Source organism: Macrobrachium nipponense, chromosome 22 (assembly GCF_015104395.2).
Source record: "Macrobrachium nipponense isolate FS-2020 chromosome 22, ASM1510439v2, whole genome shotgun sequence".
NCBI classification, from domain to species: Eukaryota; Metazoa; Arthropoda; class Malacostraca; order Decapoda; family Palaemonidae; genus Macrobrachium; species Macrobrachium nipponense.
The window spans coordinates 53,797,682-53,820,812 of record NC_087213.1 but is presented as its reverse complement, the minus strand read 5'-3'; the positions used below and the strand labels follow the sequence as shown (position 1 = coordinate 53,820,812).

Sequence of the window (23,131 nt, the reverse complement as noted above, 5' to 3'; positions counted from 1 at the left end):
TCATAAAATGGCAGTGAATAACGTAGAAGAAAACGGGCAAAGGCTTCTAGAAGATAAACAGGAAATAACAATTATACATATAATATGAAACTTTAACAAATGAACACAGAACTTAGACCATTTGTAGTCACTGACAACATAAATAACACTCTGAGTTACAACCGGTGATATGTTACAGTCCTCATCTCTCAACGCAGGGGGGTCTCCTCCCTCCCTGCATTGTAAGTGTCATCACAGTGTTTGTCTTCCTTCTTGTACAGCAGCACATTTTTATGTTCCTTCTCCTCCTCCTCCTCCTTCTGGGACCCAGATGCGTCCAGACTAAGGGCGCCCCCAGACTATCTCGGTGCGTTCGTCTTTGAACTGGCGAGCATCCATGAGCTTGAAGCCGTGGCAAGCTAGCCGATGGTAATAGTCCCAGAACAGTTCTTTGTAGCCTTTGACATCTAAGGAGGGGGAAAAAAAGCCAAAGGTTTGAGTTATGTTGTCATAAACTTCGTTGGAGAATGTCTACCAGGGTCCTGGTTCGAAGCATTCTCGAGATTAATTCTAAAATCCTCCTCACAAATCTTTCGCACACTCTCTGACATAGTGTGGAATCTGTCATTACCCAAAGAGAACCGCCCACCAGTATTCTTTAGTTTTTTTGCCTCCATCCTACTGATTCTTTCGTTTTTTTTGCTTCCATCCTACTAATTTTTTTTTTTTTTTTGCCTCCATCCTACTGAACCCCAACAGTTATACTTGACGTAGGCGCCAGTGTTCTGCCTCCTGTGGACTCTTCAGTGCTCACAAACTTTGCCAACTGAGTGACAGAAAAGGATAAGAGATTTTCCAATGAACAGGCTGACATCCAGGTCTACACAATCAGTGTGAGCAGTCCCAACTGGCAATTCCCAAGTTTCATTCAAAGGAAAATCTGCAGAGAATAAAAAAACCTAGAAATTTTCGTACCATAATGCGTCTCCATGCCAATCTGCTTGATGTTGGCCAACAGATGTGGAGTGTTGGTGAAAATATCGTAGAAGAACTTCAGCTCCGAGCGCTCAACATCCATTTTGAGGTAATCGATGACAGAGTCCAACAGGCCGATTCTCTTCAAGATTTTTTCGTATGTTTCCAGCTGGGTGAAAAAGACAGGAGCAGGTTAACGTCCCTCCAGAGGAAATGGCAGAAGATACTGAAGGAGACTGATTTTTAGGTGACAAATTCTGGCAATGGTGTTCTACGGAAATCGATTATATTATTCATTCTCCTACAGGAACTGAATACAGAGTTTAAGCCAAAGGCCAAGCGGCGGGGCCTATGAGATCATTAAGCGCTGAAAGGGAAATCAACAGGAAAAAGGTCTGAGGTGTAACAAGTTGCACTATGAATCAATTGTTAGGAGAGTTCCGGAAAGTATAAGATGGCAGAGAGAGAGAATATGAATTAATGTACAGTAAAAGACATGAAAAGTGTACATTTAGGGGCCGAAGGGACGCTACAAAGAACCTCAAGTAATGCCAACAGTGCACAACATGAGGTGCACTGACGGCACTCACCCCTATGAGATCATTTTCCTATAGAACTCAAAAATGCCTTTTATACCACGTGAGATCGTCTGGCAGGAATTGAGTCATTTCATGCAGAACTCGAATGTCAATTGAGATTTTACCCTGCAAGACCTCCTCCTTATGGGAGCTGTTTCCGTCTGGTTGCTGATGCCCAGGTTGAAGAACTTGACATTTGGCGCGTGTTGGTGATCGCTCTTCCCAATACTCGGGTCAAAACTGTACACCTGATCGAAGAGAAATGGATGAGGACCTTTGACATACTCCTGAAAGAATCTTGAGAAGTGTTATGAAGTTTTGTGTGAGGAGATAAAACTCCATAACACTGTAACATGTCGCCATGACAGGGCGACCCACTTGAAACAGGATGACAGAAAACGGCGGTAGTCTGGGCGTTAGCCTAACTCCTAACTGACACTTGTTTGCTATCGGTATAGGTACAGGTTAGCCTGATTCCTATCTGACACCTGATTGTGATTGGTATAGGTACAGTCTAGCCATTAGCCTAACTCCTAACTGACACCTGATTGCAATTGGTATAGGTAATCTCTCAGTTATCTGAATTAACGAAGCCAAGCCCCTGTCGGATCAAGGCAAAATCCGGATAAGGGCAAGAAGAAAAAAAAAAAAAAACTACAAGGATGTAAATCAGCAACTCGGTAGTATGATTCGTCCCACTACCTTGTCAACACTGCATGACTATAAACACTTAATATACTTATAAGCAACAACCAACGCACTTTAAACTGAGACCTCTTTGCACAAGGCAACTATCTACCTTGTTTTCCCATATTTGTAACAAAATATACTGTATAAATACACTTTGAAAGAAGGGGAACCCCTTCTTTTCCCTCTCTTTTTAGACAGCGGATTTCTATCGGTTGTTGCCATATCTTAGTACCATGCACAAGATATGGACTGTAGTAAGTGTGAACTATTGGCCTATGCTGCGTGTTGCACTTCCAGCTTTCATTTGCGTGAATCAAACAGCTATGTCACATCAGTACTGAATCCATTTATTTTGTATTGACATCATCCTTATAATCGTAACATGACAAACTTATCACCCGCCAGCGGCAATGCTTGACGCTACGCCATTTAAAGCTCTTTTGTTTTCTCTTTTAGTTAGTGACCCTTTTACGATTGTCGCACGTATCGGAGCGATCCACATGTAAATATATTACTGCTGTTGATATCACATTGCGACAAAGGTCTTCATGAACGCTGTCACAGCTGTTGGCAACACGCCGAGCCATTTACAACTCATCTCTTCTCCAACCACTTGCTACGAAATATCAGGTGTGGGTCGCTGTTTCGTTTGGGCTGTCAATTTCTTAATGGTTTTAGCAACTTTATCCGCTAGAATTATAACAAAACACAAAAATAAAAATGAAAAAATACAGTAAAAATTAAATTGAAAGCATTGTACAATAAAAATGGGAGAGGAGTTTGTGTTTGCGCATGCGTATATTATATAGGTTTGAATGGAATTGAATATATACAGTTTAGGCCAAAGGCCAAGTACTGGGACTTATGAGGTCATTCAGCGCTGGAAAGGAAATTGACTGTTGGTTAGGTTTGAAAGGAGTAACAGGAAAACCTCAAAGTAGTTACTATATGAAATAATCGTTAGTAAGGGGTGGATAGCCAGACGGAAGAAAGATAATAAGAATGGAGGTACGGTAAAAGGAACAAAAGGGGTCTCAGCTAATGGCCAAGGGAACGCGTATAAGGGGTAGCTATAGGTTTTAATGTAACGGTATGAGTTGTTCTCCCACACTTTCTTTTTGTAGTTCCTCGTTGGACGAGTCGGTTACGTGCTCCACTACCGATCTCATTGTCCCGGTTCGATTCCCCGCTCTGCCAACAAGGAATCGGGGAATTTATTTCTGGTGATAGAAATTCGTTTCTCAGTGTGGTTCGTATCCCACAGTAAGCTGTAGGTCCAGTTGCTAAGTAACCTGGTAAAACTAAGATATCCTAAACTTTTTCTTTCTTTTTGTGTCATGCTATATTAGTTCATCAGAAGGATCATCAGTACAGTACTCTAATATTCCTTCAATAAAATGTTGGAAAAGCATCAACATTAAAAAAGACAACAAAAAATGTAGCAAAGTCAAATGCCTGCCTACACCTCTCCGTCCATCCCACACCGCAAACCCCCCCACCCACCCACTTTCCAGTTGGGGAAATCCTCCGAGTCCCTCCCCGGCGCCACCCACCTTCAAATACAACCCTTCCTTTTCTCTGGGCGAATTTCCCTGTAGCCTTACTGCTCCCCTCCCACTCCCACTCCCACACCGCCCAACCTCACCTGGGAAACTTTTCCTGGCCATCCACGCCCTCTGAAACCTTTTTCAGACGGTTTATGGGTGTAAGCTGTGCTATCGACATTTTCTTTAGCCCATATCAGAAAGCCATTTTTAAATGTTCTTTAAAATTTAAGTATATTACACATATCTTTGGACCCTGGGGTCCAGTTGTGTCCGGATAATGTCCACGGGTGGATGATGTGTATCCGGATAATGGAAAGATGGCTGAATTTTCTCGTCTCTATCGGTCTACTTCTGAGTGTTACTTACCTTGCAACCATAGGCTCCAAAAGAATCGTCGAACGTCCAGTCATCCTTGATGCCGAAGGAGAGAACGGTGCAGTTGTTTTTGTCGAGAAGGAAGTCTGGGTCCATACAGACGCCTTTGCTGCCATCACCTACTCCAAAATAGACCTGAGAAGGAATATGAAAAGAACTGATTAATAATCATTCTTATCCAATATGGACGAGAGTGTTAGAGGCAGTGTTCAATCTGTTACTAGAGAAATTTTTCCTGTTTTTGTTACTTGAAGGAAAATGTGTTAAGGTATGAATGGAAGTCTAGTTCTAATTCACAGCAGATTTGCATTTTTTTTTTGAGAGATGGCTTATTCCTCCTGTCATTATGTTAAGGTAACCTGTACATCATATTTTTGTGGTGAAGCTAAGAAAAGGGTATCTATCATGCACTTTCTATGTAGCATCATAAATGCAAGACTATCAATAACTTAAGACAATAAACAGCACTGTTTATACTTTCCTTGTAAACATCAACACAATTCACATCATGTTAGACAAAATGCATATAAGATCGCAACAGTGGTGTCCTCTATTATCAGTGACCTTGAATCAACATAAAATTTTCCACATCCCATCCACGAACAAATCCACAAACCACTGCACTGAAGCACAATGTCCTAGAGACTGAACGTATAAGTCACCCTCCACCTAATCTGGGACCTGGGAAAACCTGGCAGTGGCCACTGATGACTCAGAAGGTAGACCTATTGCTCCTCAACCCCATCTCCCGTTAGCTCATACGGACGGCAAAGGTTGTGTTTTGCCAGCGAAGTCTGACGTGCCATGAGCGGGGTTTGACTGGGGGAAACCACCCTGTCAATTCCAGCCAAAACTAATCCTTCTGAGACACAAGGAATTTGTATGTGTTTGAGCATTGCCTATTTTTGGGTAGGTTCAGGCTTGTGTATATCTCTCAAAGAGTATATATGAAAAGTTTGATAAAACACACGCACGAAACACAGCGGATTCCTACAATTTTGGGGAAAATTTGACTGACATTAGCTGAAGCTGCTTGCAATGAAAAATTTACAGTCATATGATTCAACTTGGAGGGCTGGAGGCACGGTTTAAATACTGAAAATACAAAAAAAAAAAATGTCATTTCTATTCCAGATAAAGAAAAGGCACTTAGTCAACACCTGCTGACAATAAAACGAAGTACGGGAATGTGCGCGTACAAGATTTGGGTGAATAACTTCATTCCCTGTACAGGGGAGGCCTCATTACCCGTCAGAGGTTAGACGTTGCATTGACCACAGCACTTGTTTTTCTCTGGATCCATCCCTTTCAACAAAGCAGTTAATTTGTAGAGGCCAACTTCCTTAGTTTTCACTTGACATGAGAACAATTATCGTTTTGTGACTCACCAGTTTCTGACATTCGTATTGCTTTTGAGTCTCATACTGCAGAAATTTTTCGAAGCTCACGTAAGGAGGTGTTACACAAGTTGTGGGATCTGGTACCAATTCTGAAAGAAGAAGAATAAAAGAATAGGATAAATTAACAACAACCCTTTTACGAGTCTGATCAGCACAGTCTCTTTCTCTCTCTCTGAGTTAGGTCACTTGTCTTCTGAATTTACCATGTCTAATTCCCCCCCCCCCCCCCCCACCCCTCCCCCCCCCCCCCCCCCCTTCCCAATCTCTCTTGCTATAAACTCCGCTTTCCAAGGTGCGAATGTCGCAGCCTTAGAGGATAGACTCACTCATTCACCCCATTCCTCATCCTTTCAAAGGGTTTGCTCATCCATTCATACCTGGAACTAATCAAGGGATGAAATGACAATCCTGTCACTCTTACCCCACACTGAACCATTCCCCTTCCTCCCTTCCCCCTCCCCTTACAGATCCTCCCTAGGTTCTAATACTAACAGTTTTATACCAGTAATCTCTTTAAAAAAAAGGAACTGTATAGGCCTAAAGAAGGCTTGAATGTCTCTCTAGGCTTACCGAGGCCAAATCTAACATTAATCTGGATCCTGCCTTCGTGGCAAGTATATTTCTCCTTCTCAAAATGACGTTATGAAGTCTTACTCCTAATAAAAAGACAGAATTTGGATGGGAGTGGAACCGGCCCGAGAAGAGCCATTGTTAGGCTCAGAGGTCTGGATAAACTAATCCTTTATAATAATAAGCATGGGGAATGAAACAGAATTATCAAGCCGCCACTATCGCTCAGTTACACCTGCGCAGTCGGCCTGCACAATCAAAACTGAATGCACTACCGTTCAGTTACACCTGCGCAGTTATACCTGTGCAGGCAAAACTGAAGGCTAGTGGATTAAGTTTTACCTGCACATGCCGACACTGCAGGCATAACTGCGCAGGGATAACAACACTAGTGAGTTCAGTTTTTCCTGCACAGGCCGACTGTGCAGGCGTAACTTCGTAGGGATAACAGAACACTAGTGGCTTCAGTCTTGTCTGCACAGGCCAGCACTGTAGGCATAACTGCGCAGGGATAACAGAGCACTAGTGGGTTCAGTTTTGCCTGCACAGGCATAACTTCATTCGTATAACAGTTAGCTGCCGGCTTAAGCCTCTACTTACTGATCTCTTCTTCCACTTGTTCCTCCGCCGTACCGGTGACCAACAATGCCTGAAGATGTCGCCTGTTAGAAGTGAGCAGATGCGAGTTTGTATAGAATTCACTTCTGAAGCAGAATTACTATAGATTGTTCACTTAGAGGTAGATTCTTGGGTGAGCCCTATGCCTACGAGGCGTTTGTTGGGCTGCCTCTAATCGGTGGGTACTGGGAGGTAGGCATAGGGCTCACCCAAGAATCTACCTTAAGTGAACCAGCTATAGTATTATTCGTAAAGCACTACAAAGGGCTGTATCATTGTAAGGGCTCACCTGAAAATCTAATATTAAGTGAACCAGCTATATCATTGTAATACTTCTTCAATTCATCATCGAATAGTTACACGTCGGTTATACACAGACACGGAATTTCTATTTCAGGCATAACTGTGGTTACTCGTTACTAAGGTACTGCTTTAATTCAGACAAGCTCTAGGAACATAATTAGGTGAGGCTTTAATTCAGACAAGATCTAAGAATAAAATTAGATAATGCTGTAATTCAGACAAGCTCTAAAAATAAAATTAGGTAAGGCTGTAATTCAGACAAGCTCTAAGTATAAAATTAGGTAAGACTGTAATTCAGACAAGATCTAAGTATAAAATTAGATAAGGCTTTAATTCAGACAAGATCTAAGAACAAAATTTGGTAAGGCTTTGATTCAGACAAGCTCTAAGTATAAAATTAGGTATGGCTTTAATTCAGACAAGCTCTAAGAAAGATGTTGCCATAAACACTCTCTATCCGTCAAAAAGACAATCAAATGTAAAGCTGGTTTAACTTGAAAAATCTATGCACAACGACACATGAAATTCTACGGCAAAAATACAAAATAAACAAAAAATAAATAAATAAATAAATAAAATGTAAAGATAAAATCATGGTCTGCAATCCAGTGCATGAAAGCTAAGGATATATATATATATATATATATATATATATATATTGATATATATATATATATCATATATATATATATATATATATATATATATATATATATATATATATATATATATATATATATCTCCTTAGCTTTCATGCACTGGATTGCAGACCATGATTTTATCTTTACATTTTATTTATTTTTTGTTTATTTTGCATTTTTGCCGTAGAATTTCATGTGTCGTTGAGCATAGATTTTTCAAGTTAAACCAGCTTTACATTTGATTGTCTTTTTGACGGATAGAGAGTGTTTATGGCAATATCTTTCGTAGAGCTTGTCTTAATTAAAGCCTTACCTAATTTTAATACTTAGAGCTTGTGCTGAATAAATACTATATATATAGTGTATAGATATATATTATATATATATCTATATATATATATAGAGCTGTCTGAATAATAAATATATATATATATATGTGTGTATATATATATATATATAATATATATATATATATATATATATATATATATATATATATACATTATATACTTTCTTAAACAGATTCTCAGACACAGCTCGAGTTTGTCTTTTCCTCTGGAGACTGCACATATTTTTCATATTCGGAGCCGAGGATTCTTTTCACTTTTTCATCTGCAGGCTCGGTTCTCTCTCTCTCTCTCTCTCTCTCTCTCTCTCTCTCTCTCTCTCTCTCTCAACAAAGGAGATGCTGTAGGCACAGACTTACAAACGGCTCGTGACGACCACAACCACCAAAAGACACAGGGCAGACTTTAGGACCACCGGACGGAACATTTTCTGACAATCTCCAAACAGGGCGCCGACGAACGATGCTGGCTGACACCACCACCACCACCACAGGGGCTGCTGCTGCTGCTGACGACGAAGAAGGCTTGGCGTAGCTACGAAATAGGGGCAGAAGAAGAAGGGCTCTTGCCTCCTACAGGGCAATAATGGGTTGCTGTAAGGGGGGCCCACTTTCAGCATAGACTGATCAGACTGCTCGAGCGAGCGGCTGGACATGCGAATACAGAATGTGCTAAAAAGATAGCGTGAGCTTTATCCCTCTGGGGGGAATAATTATTATGAAAATTTTACACCTCACCACCTGCCATATACTATGTACGCGAAGGGGTCATCATCATCATCTCGCAGGTGTCACAAACATACCATGTATTCGGGGCACCTGTCCGTTAAGAATAATAAGTGAAAGAAGTCTTCAGGCTCTCTCTCTCTCTCTCTCTCTGAAGTTGCGTAGATTGGTGTCGGGACTATAATTTCGCACAGTTTGGTAATCGTGTCATGCCACCAAAATGGACAGAGAGAGAGAGAGCAAAATTCGAAAGCTGGAAATACGAAGCAGTGATCTATAATAGAAAAGAATAGAATACAGAATTCAGGACAAAGACTCGGCGCCGAAAAGCAGTGATGTATGCGGAGTTCTTGAAACTAGCCTCTGGTCTGGATCAAGAGTATTTTGGGAAACAGACAAAAATGACTGCTTGTTGTTGGATGAGGCAAAGCCACTTAGTCAATGAAGGAGGAGCAGAATACACGCATGACTCTGAAGGAGGAACGCAGAAGAAGGTATAAAGGGCAGGCGCAGAATCGAGTATTTTTTTTTTTTCAAGTGTTTTTACGTTGCAAGGAACCAACGGCTTTACGTGACTTCCGAACCACGTCGAGAGAGAACTTCTTTCACCAGAAATACACATCTCTCACCCCTCAATGGAATGCCCGAGAATCGAACTCGCGGTCACCGGGGTGGCAGGCCAAGGCCATACCAACCATGCCACTGAGGCGCTAGAAATGGGTGTCCTCGAATTTTGTCAATTAGATGGGAGGCCCTGCTGTTACTTTCACCTCACTTTGTCCCTTCTGTTTGCTATTCCAAATGCATCTACTGCTACTACTACACTACTACTACTACTATAGTTGGTTCACTTAAGGTAGATTCTTGGATGAGCCCTATGATTGTGAAACGTTTGTTTGGCGGCAGCTGATTGGCTGGTACCGGGAGGTAGGCAGCTCCCAGCCAATCAGTGGCTGCCAAACAAACATCTCGTAGGGATAGGCTCACCCAAGAATCTACCTTAAGTGAACCAGCTATAGTAGTAGTAGTAGTGGTGGTGGTGGTGGTAGTATCATTATTGATATACTCTTCCCACTCCCTCTACGGTAGTTTTGAGGAATATTCTCGGTAGATAACCTTACCTTACCGTCAGGCTGAAATGCACCGTATCTAGATGACTAGAACTCCAATAAACAGATTTTCTTTCTACACGTTAAAGCTAAATGAATAAATACTTACAACAAAATTCACTTCATTCATCTGTTTCACTTACAGGAAAGCTCCCTGATTGCAATGATCTCATAGTTTTACAATAGGAGAAAATAAACATACATACATACATACATACATACATACATACATACATATATACATACATACATACAGCTACTATCAGTATAATTACATCAAATAAGTCATAACCACATCCGCTACTTATTGCACAGAATCACAAACATGTTCAATACAAGTTGAATACAAGTTACTGACATATTGATAGTTCAAACCAATATTTCATACAGTCATCCAGTACAGACCAAAGGTTCGTTCTCCACTTACAGTTGCTACCTTGTTTTCAACATGTTTGTGATATGTAGGCAATAAGTTGTCGCTGTGTTTTATGACATGTTTGAGGATGCGCCCTATGGGTACAAAGTTGTCGATTTTTTCTCCACTACATCATCCTGTCACTGGCCAGAGCATTAAACACTTACCCTGTCCCCTCTTAAGCCCCTTCCACACTAGCGGGCACTGCCCGGCAGGCAGACACTGTTCCCATAACCCATTCCACTATACCACCCGACCGAGAATGGAGCCAGAACAATACGATTGTCTGGTATCACTGCTCCAGAAGCGAGAGCAAATATAAACAGCTGTAAGTGTCCGATGGACATGCCTGCTAGTGTGGACAGGCCATTACCATGTGGGACAAGGGGTAGCTATGGCAAAGGATGCTGAGAACCAAGCATTCTCCCCTACATTGACACTATTCTTAGGTCAGGAGGGCGTTTTCGTAGAGACGTGTCCTCAGAGAGAAACAAGACGTGTTAATCGCATTTTCATTCTCTAAGTGCTCTAAAAAGAGGCCTAGTAATTAGCAGCTGCGGACTGATTATCAGTGGTGATGACTCTCCCAACCGCGCTGACCCATTAACTGCCATGTTGGAAATGGATCTTTGTCAAACGACACCAGACTTCAAAATGGTGAAGGCGAAGACGAAATGTATTACAAAACCTTAGTGCTAACAAAAAACAAATTATCTCAAGGCAGAAACAGATTTGTGAAAAATAGAAAACAAAGAAAATAGAAAATATCAAAATGAATAGTGAATGATAAGTGATAAATGTCGCCAAGCCCATCAGAACAGAAAGAACGGAATCTAAAACAATTTCGACAGACAAGTGACAGAAAGGCCACTTTGCAGCAGAGACCAAAAGAACAAAGAGCAGTGATCTGGGCAATGTTTTTAATCGGATGAATGACCTTTGTTTAGAGCTGTTGAGAGGAGAAATCAAATACCTTCTTCATATGACCTTAATCCCATCTATAGGGTTGGCAGCTCAAGTCTTCCTTCGGCATCTGTATTTCTACACCCAGCAATTTCATGTCTCTTTTTACCCTCCACGTCCATGTCATACACTTTCTTAACAAGAGCATTCTCATCCCTACAAACCACATGACTATACCACCTCATCCTACTTTCTCTGGTTTATCTGTTTTTTCACAACCGACCAAACTAACAATCCCCCACAAATCTTCTCATTTGTTCACTTTTATTCTTTCCAGCAATGACACTTCAAGGATCCAGCTCAACATTCTCACCAGTCCTATCCAGGGCTCCCTCTCTTTCCTGCACATTGCATACGTTTCTGCACCCTTCAGCAACACTGGTCTGACCACTCTTTTATAGACCTTAATCCTAAGTTTAAAAGGAATCTTGTTAACGATCACACCCCAAAAACCTGCTTCCATTTGGCCCAAGCTGCTTTCATTCTCAGTCGTACCTCTTTCTTTGCTAATGACAAAATCCACGTGCTTAAAACTATTGGTTTGTTTTAATTCCTCGCCATCTCCTGGCCTTATTTGTAGTTCCTCTCTCCTCTGTCCTTGCATCACTAACTTTGATTCCTCTTTCCAGGCACTCCTAACAAGCTCTGTAACTCTCCTGTAGTTCTTCTGTAGCTACATTACTAACTTTGAGCCCTCTTTCCAGGCACTCCTAACAAGCTCTGTAACCCTCCTGTAGTTCTCCAGTATCTACATCACTAACTTTGAGCCCTCTTTCCAGGCACTTCTAACAAGCTCTGTAACTCTCCTGTAGTTCTTCTGCATCTGTTGTTAAAACCAGGTCATCTGTAAGCAGCAGATCTCACAGATTCCCTCTCCAATGCTCACTCAGCACATCTATATTACTCCTACCAAGAAGAAATGGCTTCAAGTTGATCCTCGATGTAACGTGACAACTTCCAACATGCGATCAATGTTCCCAACAATAAAAACACCCTGGATTATTATCTTTTCTGTAGTTGTATCAATTTTAAAAATGCAAGATCTCCTTGATATGGTCAGTGTCACCTGAATGCTGCATTGTTTGTTAAATAAATACTTGGTGTCAGAATACAAATACTGTGTCTAGATTCTGCCTAATTATTCAAAGGACTTGAAGATGGACTGCAGGCACAGGAATGACCTTTGGCCAAAGTACTATTTCTACTGATATCCACATTTTTCCCCCTTCAGCTCTTGCTCAAGGTACAAGAGACGAACATTTCATCTTGACAGCTTCAGAAGGTTGACTCAAAATCCCCCTCATACCTTCCCACTTTGGCTTTCAGAAAAAAAATCCAGTGTCTTACCACTCTTCCGCATCCACACTGCTAGGCGCCTTTTTTGCTTCAACCGTTTTGTAACTGGCCTCTTCTCTCATCCGAGCATCATCATAATTACCTACTCCAAAACATGTAGAGGAATCACCCACTTCAATTCTTCCACTATCAGTATCAACCCTTATTGTTCTTCATACCTCGTTGGGTTAGGTTGAGCTGGCCTCGTGTCATCCTGGGATCCCGCTCTCAGTCCTTCATCTTAACATATTAAAAACCCAAAATATTTTTCTCTACTATAGTCACTTTATTCAGCTTCATTTGTGAAATATAGTGAAAGATACTTAACATTCACCATAACATAGGGACAATGCTGGAAGGTTTTTCACAATCGGCATAGGTACTGTACTTTGTGAAAATTGTACAGTTTCTGCTACCTTGATCATCTATGGTGGTTTTCACTGAAACGTCATCATAAATCAGATACTGTAGTCTTTGTCTCTTGACTTAAAGAATTTGTAGTTACTGATTGATTGAATTATGAAAACTTGGCAGTAAAATTTGGGAAAAAACTGGATGTTGTGATATGTTGCTATGACTGAGAAAGCTTGTGGTCAACAACTGTATATACAAAAATAGGTGGTATGATACCCAGCCTTGGCACTTTTGGGGATGGGGTAGTCTGGCTCAACATCCAAAAGCCACAGTGCATGTGTGTTAGCAACCGTCAGATTGACTGATTTGTGATCATCTGGCGCCTTGACGAGAAATGACAGGAGATATTGGCAGACATTTCCATCGTGTCTCTCTATTTGATCCAGACTCCTTTACCTACCTTTTGTATATTTTCCTTTGACTCGTACCCGTCTTGTTTGTTTGTACGGCGTTTTTACATTGCATGGAACCAGTGGTTATTCAGCTTTATGTGAATTCCTAACCATGTCGAGAGTGAACTTCTATCACCAGAAATACACATCTCTCACTCCTTAATGGAATGCCCGAGAATCAAACTCGCGACCACCGAGATGGCACGCCAACACCATACTGACCACGCCACTGAGGCGCTTGACTCATACTTGTTTCTTTCTAATATTTCCTGACTTGGAAGATTCTTGATTTATATTTTTCTTTCACCAGACAACTTACACGTGCTCTGAACTGTGAAGTGATGACACTTGGATTTCTGAGTATATTTTGCTGAACACATCAAGCTTCCTTCTTTTTCCCTTACCTAAATTATTCAGCACAATGTCTTCATGTGTTCGTCCTCTAATTAACGCCTCATGCATCACTTACACAAACCAATTATTAGCTGAATTAATCCTTACAATCTCAATTTAAGGATACACGACTCAGCAGGAACTGTGTAACTGCTGTGAAAGCCATTCGTTTGAAATGGGTCAGAATGAGTGTTTTTGAAATGATTGTATTATTCTTAACCCTCATCAAATTTTAAGCAGTGTTTATTTTCAGTCGTCAACTTCCCATGTTTCTTCTTCTTCTTCTTCTCTCTCGTGAGTATTAAGTGAGAAAAAAAATACTTTTTCCAGTGTGACTCTTTCTCAAGACCTTTTCCTGAAACACTGTTAAAGAATAAATTGTATCCGATGAAGGCTTCTTCCACATAATTACAGTATACTGGCCTCTGGTCCTGACAGAATTACAATAAACAAAGAAGGAGATGCGTAACATAGCAGTGAATACCTAAGAAAGGACTTTTAGAAGATACACAGGAAACAACACGTATTTACTTATATCATTATAAAATTTAAACAAAGTTTGTGCATGGAACTTAATAGACTTTCTACTGTTATATATAGTATATATAGTACAGTCAGCTCTCCTGACATCGCAAGTGCCTTCAAAGTGCTTGCCTTTCTTCTTGTACAGATCAAAACGATTTTGCTCCTCCTACTGCGTGTTGGGCTCCAGACTAAGGACGTCCCCAGACTATCTCAGTGCGTCCACTGTATTGCCGAGCGTCCATGACCTTGAAGCCGTAACAAGCAAGGCGATGGTAATAGTCCCAGAAGCGTTCTTTTAAGCCTTTCCCACCTAGAATGAAAGGGTTTATATTGTTCGTTTAGTCAGCAGTGAAAGTCCTGTTATAATCTTCAATTAAGAAGAATGTCTTCCAAAGTCCTGTTTACCGAAACACTCTCACTTTGTTTTAAAAACTCCCTAATCTGGCATGTTTCTCACACACCCTTTGCACCATCGCTGACCCAGAGTGATGTTTCTCTTTAAGGAGAGATTTCTGCTAATGTTTACATATTTATTTTCTCCTCGCATCCTACTGAATTCCAAAACTACCGACAGGTTTTAGTGTTTCACTGTTTCTTCAGGAACCTCATAAATTGAATGACGGACAAAGACTGAGACAAAAGGAACTGTCCAGTATTCATAGAAAACAAATTTTTCAAGCAATTTGTAGTTTTCCTAGATATACCGACCAAAGCCTTTCATTTGCAGTACCATTTAGTATCCTACACCATGAGCTGGAAAGGTCACTGAATCTTGGCAAACAAGGTTATTATAAAGGTGGAGATTTGGTGAGAAAGGAGGATTGCCCAAGCTCTCCTCATACATTCCATTCCATGTGGCTACAGGGACAAGGCTGAGAGGTTGCGGTTGGCGAAACATACATAAAAGGCTCTCATTTGTATACAGAGGAAAAATACAAACTGCTTCAATTATGGAGACTTACCCTTGGGAGGGGGATTATCTCCAGGTTAGAGAAGATGAGATCCCAGCTAGGAATGAGAGATTAGAACAATCTCCTACCACTCTTAAGTCAAAGACCAGATGGGTAGGGATCATTTAAACAAAATAGTTGGAGAACCGAGTCTGCTCCGCAAAAGTTGCCAAGTTGCAGAAAGCATTTTTCTGGTTAATTGTCTCTCCTCCTCTCCTTGTTAAAGGCGAGACAGAGGGCGACCCAGTCTAACCTAGTGGAATAGGTGCTAGTAATGCATTCATCTTAATGTCATACGGTTCTAGTGTGTACATCAGCCCAGATACACCCAGGAAGGGGGAAATGGGAAAGGAAGGAATGAGTAACCCTTCATTCCTCATTCTCACCAAGACAAGGACATGCCAAATCTGTATAGTACTCAGATGAGATATGGAAGCCCAGACAGGACCCTGTAAGCAGCCACCACAGGTCTAAAGGTGGTGTCAAGGGGCTTGAGAAACCTTAATGAAGTAAAGGCAGTCTAATTATACCTCTCATCATGATTCAAACGGATTAGAGACTTAGTCAAAAATTCTAGGGCAAAGTGGGGAAGTGCCTGCTCTGCAGAGAAGAACAGGAGCGATAGGTAGGAAGTCCTCCTGAACCACTTCCTACGGGCCTTGGATTTCTTCTTCTTCCTATCATGAGGAAGATTCCGAGAAGGAGGAGGAAGACAGTTCATGAAATGGAAGACAACAAGGATGAGGAAGAAGAGGAAAAAAGAACAATGATAACATCTCTTCCTCTTCGCTGACTTATTCATCTCGTATACCTGTAACCTAGCCACTGGCTGAGGCAAGGGAATAGACATCAACATCTGCTTCCTATACAAATGGAGTTACCTTAGACACTGAACTGTACTTGGCGCCATAATCCAGTGGCTGAAGAGGGAGGAGGGTTTCTGCCGCAGCAGAGATAGACATGGTGATTTGTTGATCAGTGTTCTTCCCAGCTTAGGAGTCTAAGAAAGCAGCCAGCAACAGACTACCAAAGTATGATCAGTCCTTGGCTTCCATCATCAGGTGAGGGATCAGCAGGTTAGTACACGAGTGACTTGTCACTTCCAGATGGGGAGAAGTCAGAGATTGGGGTTGAGTGACTGTCGCCAGAAGCAAGAAGGTTCTAAAAGGACTTGGCATCACTTCTCTTGGAGAGATACCCTCCAAAAAACCAGGCAAACTGTTTCTAGACTTCCTCCTCTTCTTGCCACACGATAGACACTAATCACAAGGAATGGCACGACAGCATCCTCTACAGGAAATACAAACAGTATGTTGTTGGTCTACCGAAGAAGTGCACATGAAACAGTTACGAGGCTGTCTAGAATCTTCACAGGGCCATAAGAGGCTGTAAAACTAACCAAAAACAAGTTCACAATGCACAAGGCAAAGCAACAGGTACAAAGAACAAGGTTATAAAAGTTATTCATCCAAAGAACTACAGCATACATGAGGAACACCAAAGAGACATCTGATCCCTGCCATGGCCAGGGGAAGTATGAACTGGCATGCTGATGAGAGCATGGGCAACCCACCTCTCACTCCACCAATCTCGACCACTTCAACCACCTTGTTTACCAAGATTCAGTGGCCGTTCCAGCTAGTGCCGTAGGATACTCGATATAGGACAAAGCAGTCTTCCATGAAGAATATTACACCCCACATTATATTAATAACCTTTTCATGATTAAAATGCCAATCAGTAAGAGCATTTCCATCGCCAACATAGCTTTCATTCATAGGAAAATCTGCAGTGAAACAAAAAATATAAATTTTCATACCATAATGCGTTTCCATGCCAATCTGCTTGATGTTCGTCAATAGGTGTGGCGTGTTGTTGAAAATATCATCAAAGAAGCTCAGCTCGGCAAGTTCAACATCCATTTTGAGGTAGTCGATCACGGAGTCCAATAGGCCGAGTCTCTTCAGAATGTTTTCATATGTGTCGAGCTGGGTAGGAAACAGAGGAGCAGGTTAGAGTCACTTTAAAGGAAACCACTAAAGATGATGTAGGAGATTTTTGGGTGCATTAACAACTCCAGCGGTGGCCTTGTACAGACATCAATTACTATTTGTTTTCTTAGACAACTCAAAATTTACTCGAGATTTTCTTGCATCACTCAATATTTTACCTTTCTTGCAGTTTCCGCCTTGTTGCTAATGCCCAGGTTGAAGAACTGAACATTTGGTGCATGTTGGTGGTCTTCTTTCCCAATTGTTGGGTCGAAACTGTACACCTGTTCAAAGACAAAAGGAAGAAGGCCCTTGACACATAGTACGTACTCCTGAACGAATCTTGAAAGTTTTATTTGTTTGTTTGTTTGTATGGTGTTTTTACGTTGCATGGAACCAGCGGTTATTCAGCAACGTGACCAACGGCTTTACGTGACTTCGGGACCACGTCGAGAGTGAACTTCTATCACCAGAAATACACATCTTTAATCCCTCAGTGGAATGCCGGAGAATCGAACTCAGGGCCTCCTCGGTGGCAGGCCAAGACCATACCGATCACACCTATGAGGCGCTAGAATCCTGAGAGTGTCATTAAGTTTTGCCTCTTCGGTGTAACATGTTACCATATGAAAGGTGACTAGTTTGAAATAGGATGCACCAAGAAAGTGGCGCTTTTTTCCGTCAGACTAACTCCTGTCCCACACCTACCTTGCAGCCAAAGACTCCAAAGGCGTCATCAAACGTCCAGTCCTGACTGATGCCGAAGGAGAGAACTTTGCAATTATTTTTGTTAAGACTGAAGACTGGGTCCTTACATACACCTTTGCTACCGTCACCAACTCCAAAGTATTCCTGAAAAGTCAAATAAAGAAAGGCATTAATGATCATTCACATTAACAACAAACGAGACGCAAACCATTGCCATTCTGATATGATAAAATTGTGTACGAGTCTGGGTTGCCTCAGAGAATATGCAATAGGGTAAGGATGGAAGGCTAGGCCTCATTCACGGCAGATTTGCATTTATTAAGATGTACTCCATCCGTCATTATTTCCAAGTCACTTGTATATGTTTGTTTGTTCGTTTTTATGGTGTTTTTATGTTGAATGGAACCAGTGGTTATTCAGCAACGGGACCAACGACTATACATGACTTCCGAACCACGTCAAGAGTGAACTTCTATCACCAGAAATACACATCTCTCACACCTCAATGGAATGCCCGAGACTCGAACTTGCGGCCACCGAGGTGGCAGGCCAAGACCATACCGATCACGCCACTGAGGCGTAAAGCTATTTCTGGTGAAACATTTACAGTAAGTACAGTGATACTATTCGGCCTGAAGAGCTAGAAGTAAGATGGAAGTAAGGTTTGAACTACTGAAAAGAATTGTTCTTTGACATTCCTGAATACAAAAAGGGCTTATATAAAGTTACTATCTGGCGACAATAAGATGGAATGTGAAGTTGAAATAACAGTGGCCTTGTGTTTTTCTCTGGACTCATCATCCCCTGCTAGTAAGACAGTCACTTAGCAAAGGGTTGATCATTTCATTTCCACTTAACATGAGACCGATTTTTACCTCTCCCTGACTTACCAGTTTCTTACATTCGTATTGCTTTTGTTTTTCGTAAGCCAGGAATGCTTCGGGGCTGACATAAGCAGGCATTGGGCAAAGTTTCACATGGGAATTCTCTCGTTTGGAATCTGAAAGGAGCAGAAGACGAAATCAAAACAACAGAAGAAACCGATGGCCACCTTTCCTCGAGCCTCTGATCTGGGCAGGAAGGTGGTTTTTACAACTAATGAGGCAGGTTACAAGACCTGGCCCAGTCCTGACTTGTAGGTACTGGACTACTTCCCCTTCCAAATCTTCTTTAGGTTCTAATGTTAAGTTGTGAACTATTCAATATCAACAATCACATAGAAAAACAAGAACAAAAAAACTTTGTACAGTATTGACATTCAAACGTTGGAAAATGAGGAGTCTCTAGGCTTAATGAGGCAAAATGTCAGTTTGTTTGTACGGTGTTTTTACGTTGCATGGAACCAGTGGTTATTCAGCAACGGGACCAACGGCTTTACGTGAATTCCGGACTACGTCGAGAGTGAACTTCTATCACCAGAAATACACATTAACCCCTCAATAGAATGCCCGAGAATTGAACTCGCAGCCACAGAGGTGGCAGGCCAAGACCAAACCGACCACGTCCCTGAGGCGCTCAAAGAGTCAAGTTGTTTAGTTGCGAGGCTGAATTGGAATCATCACAGGCTCCTACGGTAGAAGAATTCTACTCACCACTGGATCCCTTGTTGACTTCAGTTGAAGGGCTGAGCACTGTTATTTGAAGAGGTCGCTGGCTGAAAGTTTGTAGACAAAATTAATGACAAAACTTTGTAATGTTTATTGAAACTGTCAAGTTTATGGAAGTTTATGGTTTTTTAAGCAAAACTTCAAAACTTGTTCATAAGGCGATACATGACAATATGGTAATGTATAAAAGACAAAAAAAAGGTTAAACACCAAATTGTCATTCATTAATACAAGAAGATATGGAAGTTTGCATTGAAGTTGTTTTTTTGAAACAAAACTTCAAAACTTGTTCATAAGGCGTATGATACGATACATGACGATATAGTAATTAAAAAATATATAAAAAATAAACAAGTTAAACACCAAATTGTCATTCATTAATACAAGAAAAGAGCAAAATTCTTTTTTCTTTACATTGTAATCAAAGTATGAGATTTTTTTTTCTATTTCTATTTGTTTCAACAATAACTGCGTCCGTTATGAAGGCAAAGTTTTAATCTAATCCAGCAATAAGAAGGAAACGACCTGAAATAGGACTTCATTCTATCAATAATCAATCGTGAGTCAAAACCCGATCTGGGGCAAATCATTCTCCCCGTAGTCTGCCCCCCACCCACAAAACCCCGCATTCCCAACGGGTCTCCCCCCTACCGCCCCCACCCCTTACCGTCGTAGTATGGAGTTCTAAGGTAAATTTACAGATTATTACGGTTCGAAGGCCAAAAACTACAAGACAATTCTTAATAAGCAACAAAAATACTAAAAGGAAACTGCATTATCCAAATGAATACCCAAAGCGCCACTATTGCTTTGATTAACCATGGCCTCAAATAACCTGGTTTTATTTGTTTAAATCTGCTATTAGAAATATACAGGGTGTCCATAAAGTCCCAGTACCATTCTGAGCAATAAATACTTGTAACGGTTCTGGGAATTTATGGACACCCTGTACATCAGTGCAGATTCATAGCTATTTCACAGATGGACACAATTTTTACAATGGCACTAATCCTTCCTCTTACCAGGACTCCCACTTTTACAAACAGAACATTGCACAGTAACAAGTTTTCATAATTATACATATATGCATGTTACTGAACACTATACTCTTGTTTTTTTCCATCTGTCCATCCGCCTGTGGTGTTTGCGCATGGTAATAATACCCTATTTCGAATATTAACGGTGTAATTCGCATTCAGTAAATTATTAAAACACTTTTCAGCTGCAAATGTACACCCAGATATCCTTTTATTTACCTAAAACGTACACATAGCGTAACTATTTAAAGCCCGGGAAAGCCTGGGACGCAGTGTTACCATGCGAAAACACCACAGGCGGATGGACAGATGGAAAAAAACAGAGTATAGGCTTATTACGGTCTGCTAAGAAGCAAGAGCCCGTGGCCAGTACTAAGCTGGCTTAATCTATATATGTATGAACACTAGGCTTTTTTTTTTGGACACCATAATAACTGTACTATTATTTACAAATTTATACTGGCTACTCAAAAACAGTGATTAATGCAGTACTCGTTTGTGAAAATTTTATCTATTCTTTTTTTGTGATTGTTTTTTTTTTTTATCTTAATAGCCACATATCGTAACAAAATTTGCTCTTAACAAAGACATCTGTTTCTTCTTTTGTGTATTAATGTTTCTTTTGATTGACCAAAACAGCATCATTATATAAATATCCTACAAATTAATATAGTGACACTATTATAATAATTCTTTTTCGTCCTATAACTGAAACTGAGAATTACCGTTTTCAAAAATTGTCAGTTTATTTTACAAGTACGTATTGAATAAGCACACACTTTTGTGCTCTCTCTCTCTCTCTCTCTCTCTCTCTCTCTCTCTCTCTCTCGTAAAGGAAGACAGTCACAAGAGATATACCACGGGCGCAAACTTACTAAAACACAAAGGTCACCACGCCCACCAACGCCAATGCGCCTATCCCTGACTTCAAGACAGCCGACCGCGACATCTCCTGACGATTTTCCTCCTTCGAAAAGCGCTGACGAATGCTGGCTGACGACTGACGAGACTTGCGAGTTGAGGAGACTGCTGTTCTTTCTTCTACTTCTGCTCCCTCGAGGGCGAGGACTGGTGGAAAACACGGGCGGAGGGGCAACAACTAACGGGGAAAAAGAAACGAGAGCAGCGCAGTGAGTGAGTGGACGGTTACGGGGAGCGAAAGCAAAGGTGGTGCCACCAGTACTGGACTTGGTTCATAGGCTGCCGTTGTGTAAGTCAAGTTGAGGCAGCTGCAACAGATGTCTCTTCCGTTAATACGTGGCGGTGATCTGTATCACACTGCTGTACATGAAGAGAAAAAAAATAATAACTTTCCCAGATTGGATACTCTTGATGATCATACATCCTACAAAGGCTACGTGACTATGTATCTGTCTAGAACTGTGATAGCGTGAAGACTGGTGTTAAAATCTGCTCTGTGTGTGTGTGTGTGTGTGTGTTGTCGTGCCAATGGAAGCAAAAGGAAAAGAATGAGAACAGCAAAACTATGGAAAAGTAAAACTATTCTGTTGTATTTCACCGAGTCTGGTTTTTTGGGTGCTACTTTAGTAGGCGGTTATAGCCCGTCGGGGTTCAAATGTCCCAAAGTGCATTTTACCACATTTTATCTCCGAGGCTGGCATAAGGCCAGCTTAATCTCAAACAACAACAACCCTTGGTGCTCTTTAGGGACATTTGACCCCACCCCCCTCAACGGGCTAGTACTAAACACGGCGAAACTGTGTAGAAATACGCAGGTGGACCGCCTACTAAAGTAGCACCGTTTTTTCTCATATTCATCTTCATAATAAGGTTATGTATATACAAGTGAATGGTTCTTACAGCGATATAAATAAACATACAGATGTAGTACAGTCAGACCGTTATTATACACCGATCCTTAAATGCACTTTTGCAATATCAGTCACAAAGGGGAAAACAAAATCTGGTGCTACTTCTGCTCATCTACACGTCACCTACTCCGAGGTACTAGTACTAAGACTAATTCGTCTACCACACAATATACAATAGGGTGTATGTATATATAATACTTTGATCCCCAATTAAGGGGCTAGTACTGAACACGCGGCGTCCCGAGGAGCTTCCGCCATGTTTAGTAGTACCATATAGCCCATCGGTGTAGGTGAAGCTATAGATATAACGAGCGAAAGTTCCACCAAAAATCTTTTAGCGAGGTTAAAAATTGCGAGTACCACAATTAAGCAGCTATTACACGATCAAAAGAAAGCATAAGGATGTGCTATATAGTACCTACAGTCCAGCAAGAGTGACTACGAGCATGTAGTACTACTATACGTTCTCGGCGGTGCCGCTCTTCCCAGATTTGATTCATGAACCGTTGACCTAAGTTGGGATGTGACGTAGTAGATGTGGCAACAACGCTGCCATAATATCTTGCTTATCCCATGTCAGAAAGAGAAGTATATAAACAAACACCTTGACAATATCGTTCTGAGTTTCTAAACTGAAGACACAAAATGAGCGAAAAGACCTGAATTTAGCGCATGAAAAAATCCGCAGTAAAATGAAGATTCGGTATCACAA

General features: G+C 41.2%; 2 protein-coding genes across 2 annotated transcripts; both read right to left on the bottom strand.

Moving 5' to 3' along the window:
- Positions 1 to 65: 65 nt before the first annotated feature.
- LOC135198651 (uncharacterized) lies at positions 66 to 14,137 on the bottom strand. Its single transcript, XM_064226441.1, has 7 exons — positions 8,383 to 14,137; positions 6,715 to 6,776; positions 5,533 to 5,633; positions 4,136 to 4,279; positions 1,658 to 1,780; positions 955 to 1,123; positions 66 to 446 (listed from the first exon to the last, which is right to left on the bottom strand). The coding sequence occupies exons 1-7, from the start codon at positions 8,676 to 8,678 to the stop codon at positions 322 to 324; spliced, it is 1,020 nt and encodes a 339-aa protein (XP_064082511.1). The 5' UTR covers positions 8,679 to 14,137; the 3' UTR covers positions 66 to 321.
- A 147-nt stretch (positions 14,138 to 14,284) lies between these two features.
- On the bottom strand, positions 14,285 to 21,799 carry LOC135198653 (uncharacterized). Its single transcript, XM_064226443.1, has 7 exons — positions 21,463 to 21,799; positions 19,536 to 19,597; positions 18,834 to 18,943; positions 17,944 to 18,087; positions 17,415 to 17,519; positions 17,064 to 17,232; positions 14,285 to 14,604 (listed from the first exon to the last, which is right to left on the bottom strand). The coding sequence occupies exons 1-7, from the start codon at positions 21,534 to 21,536 to the stop codon at positions 14,483 to 14,485; spliced, it is 786 nt and encodes a 261-aa protein (XP_064082513.1). The 5' UTR covers positions 21,537 to 21,799; the 3' UTR covers positions 14,285 to 14,482.
- Positions 21,800 to 23,131: the final 1,332 nt, after the last annotated feature.

Bases quoted from the DNA above. Each gene is read 5' to 3' on its own strand.
- LOC135198651 (XM_064226441.1), bottom strand. From the start codon at position 8,678: ATGTCCAGCCGCTCGCTCGAGCAGTCTGATCAGTCTATGCTGAAAGTG. The intron at 1,781-4,135 runs GTAAGTAACACT...CTCTTCGATCAG, and splicing joins TTGGAGCCTATGGTTGCAAG to GTGTACAGTTTTGACCCGAG. The intron at 1,124-1,657 runs GTAAAATCTCAA...TTTTTCACCCAG, and splicing joins TAAGGAGGAGGTCTTGCAGG to CTGGAAACATACGAAAAAAT.
- LOC135198653 (XM_064226443.1), bottom strand. From the start codon at position 21,536: ATGTCGCGGTCGGCTGTCTTGAAGTCAGGGATAGGCGCATTGGCGTTG. The intron at 18,088-18,833 runs GTAAGTCAGGGA...TTGACTTTTCAG, and splicing joins AATACGAATGTAAGAAACTG to GAATACTTTGGAGTTGGTGA. The intron at 14,605-17,063 runs GTATGAAAATTT...CTTTCATTCTAG, and splicing joins TGGCATGGAAACGCATTATG to GTGGGAAAGGCTTAAAAGAA.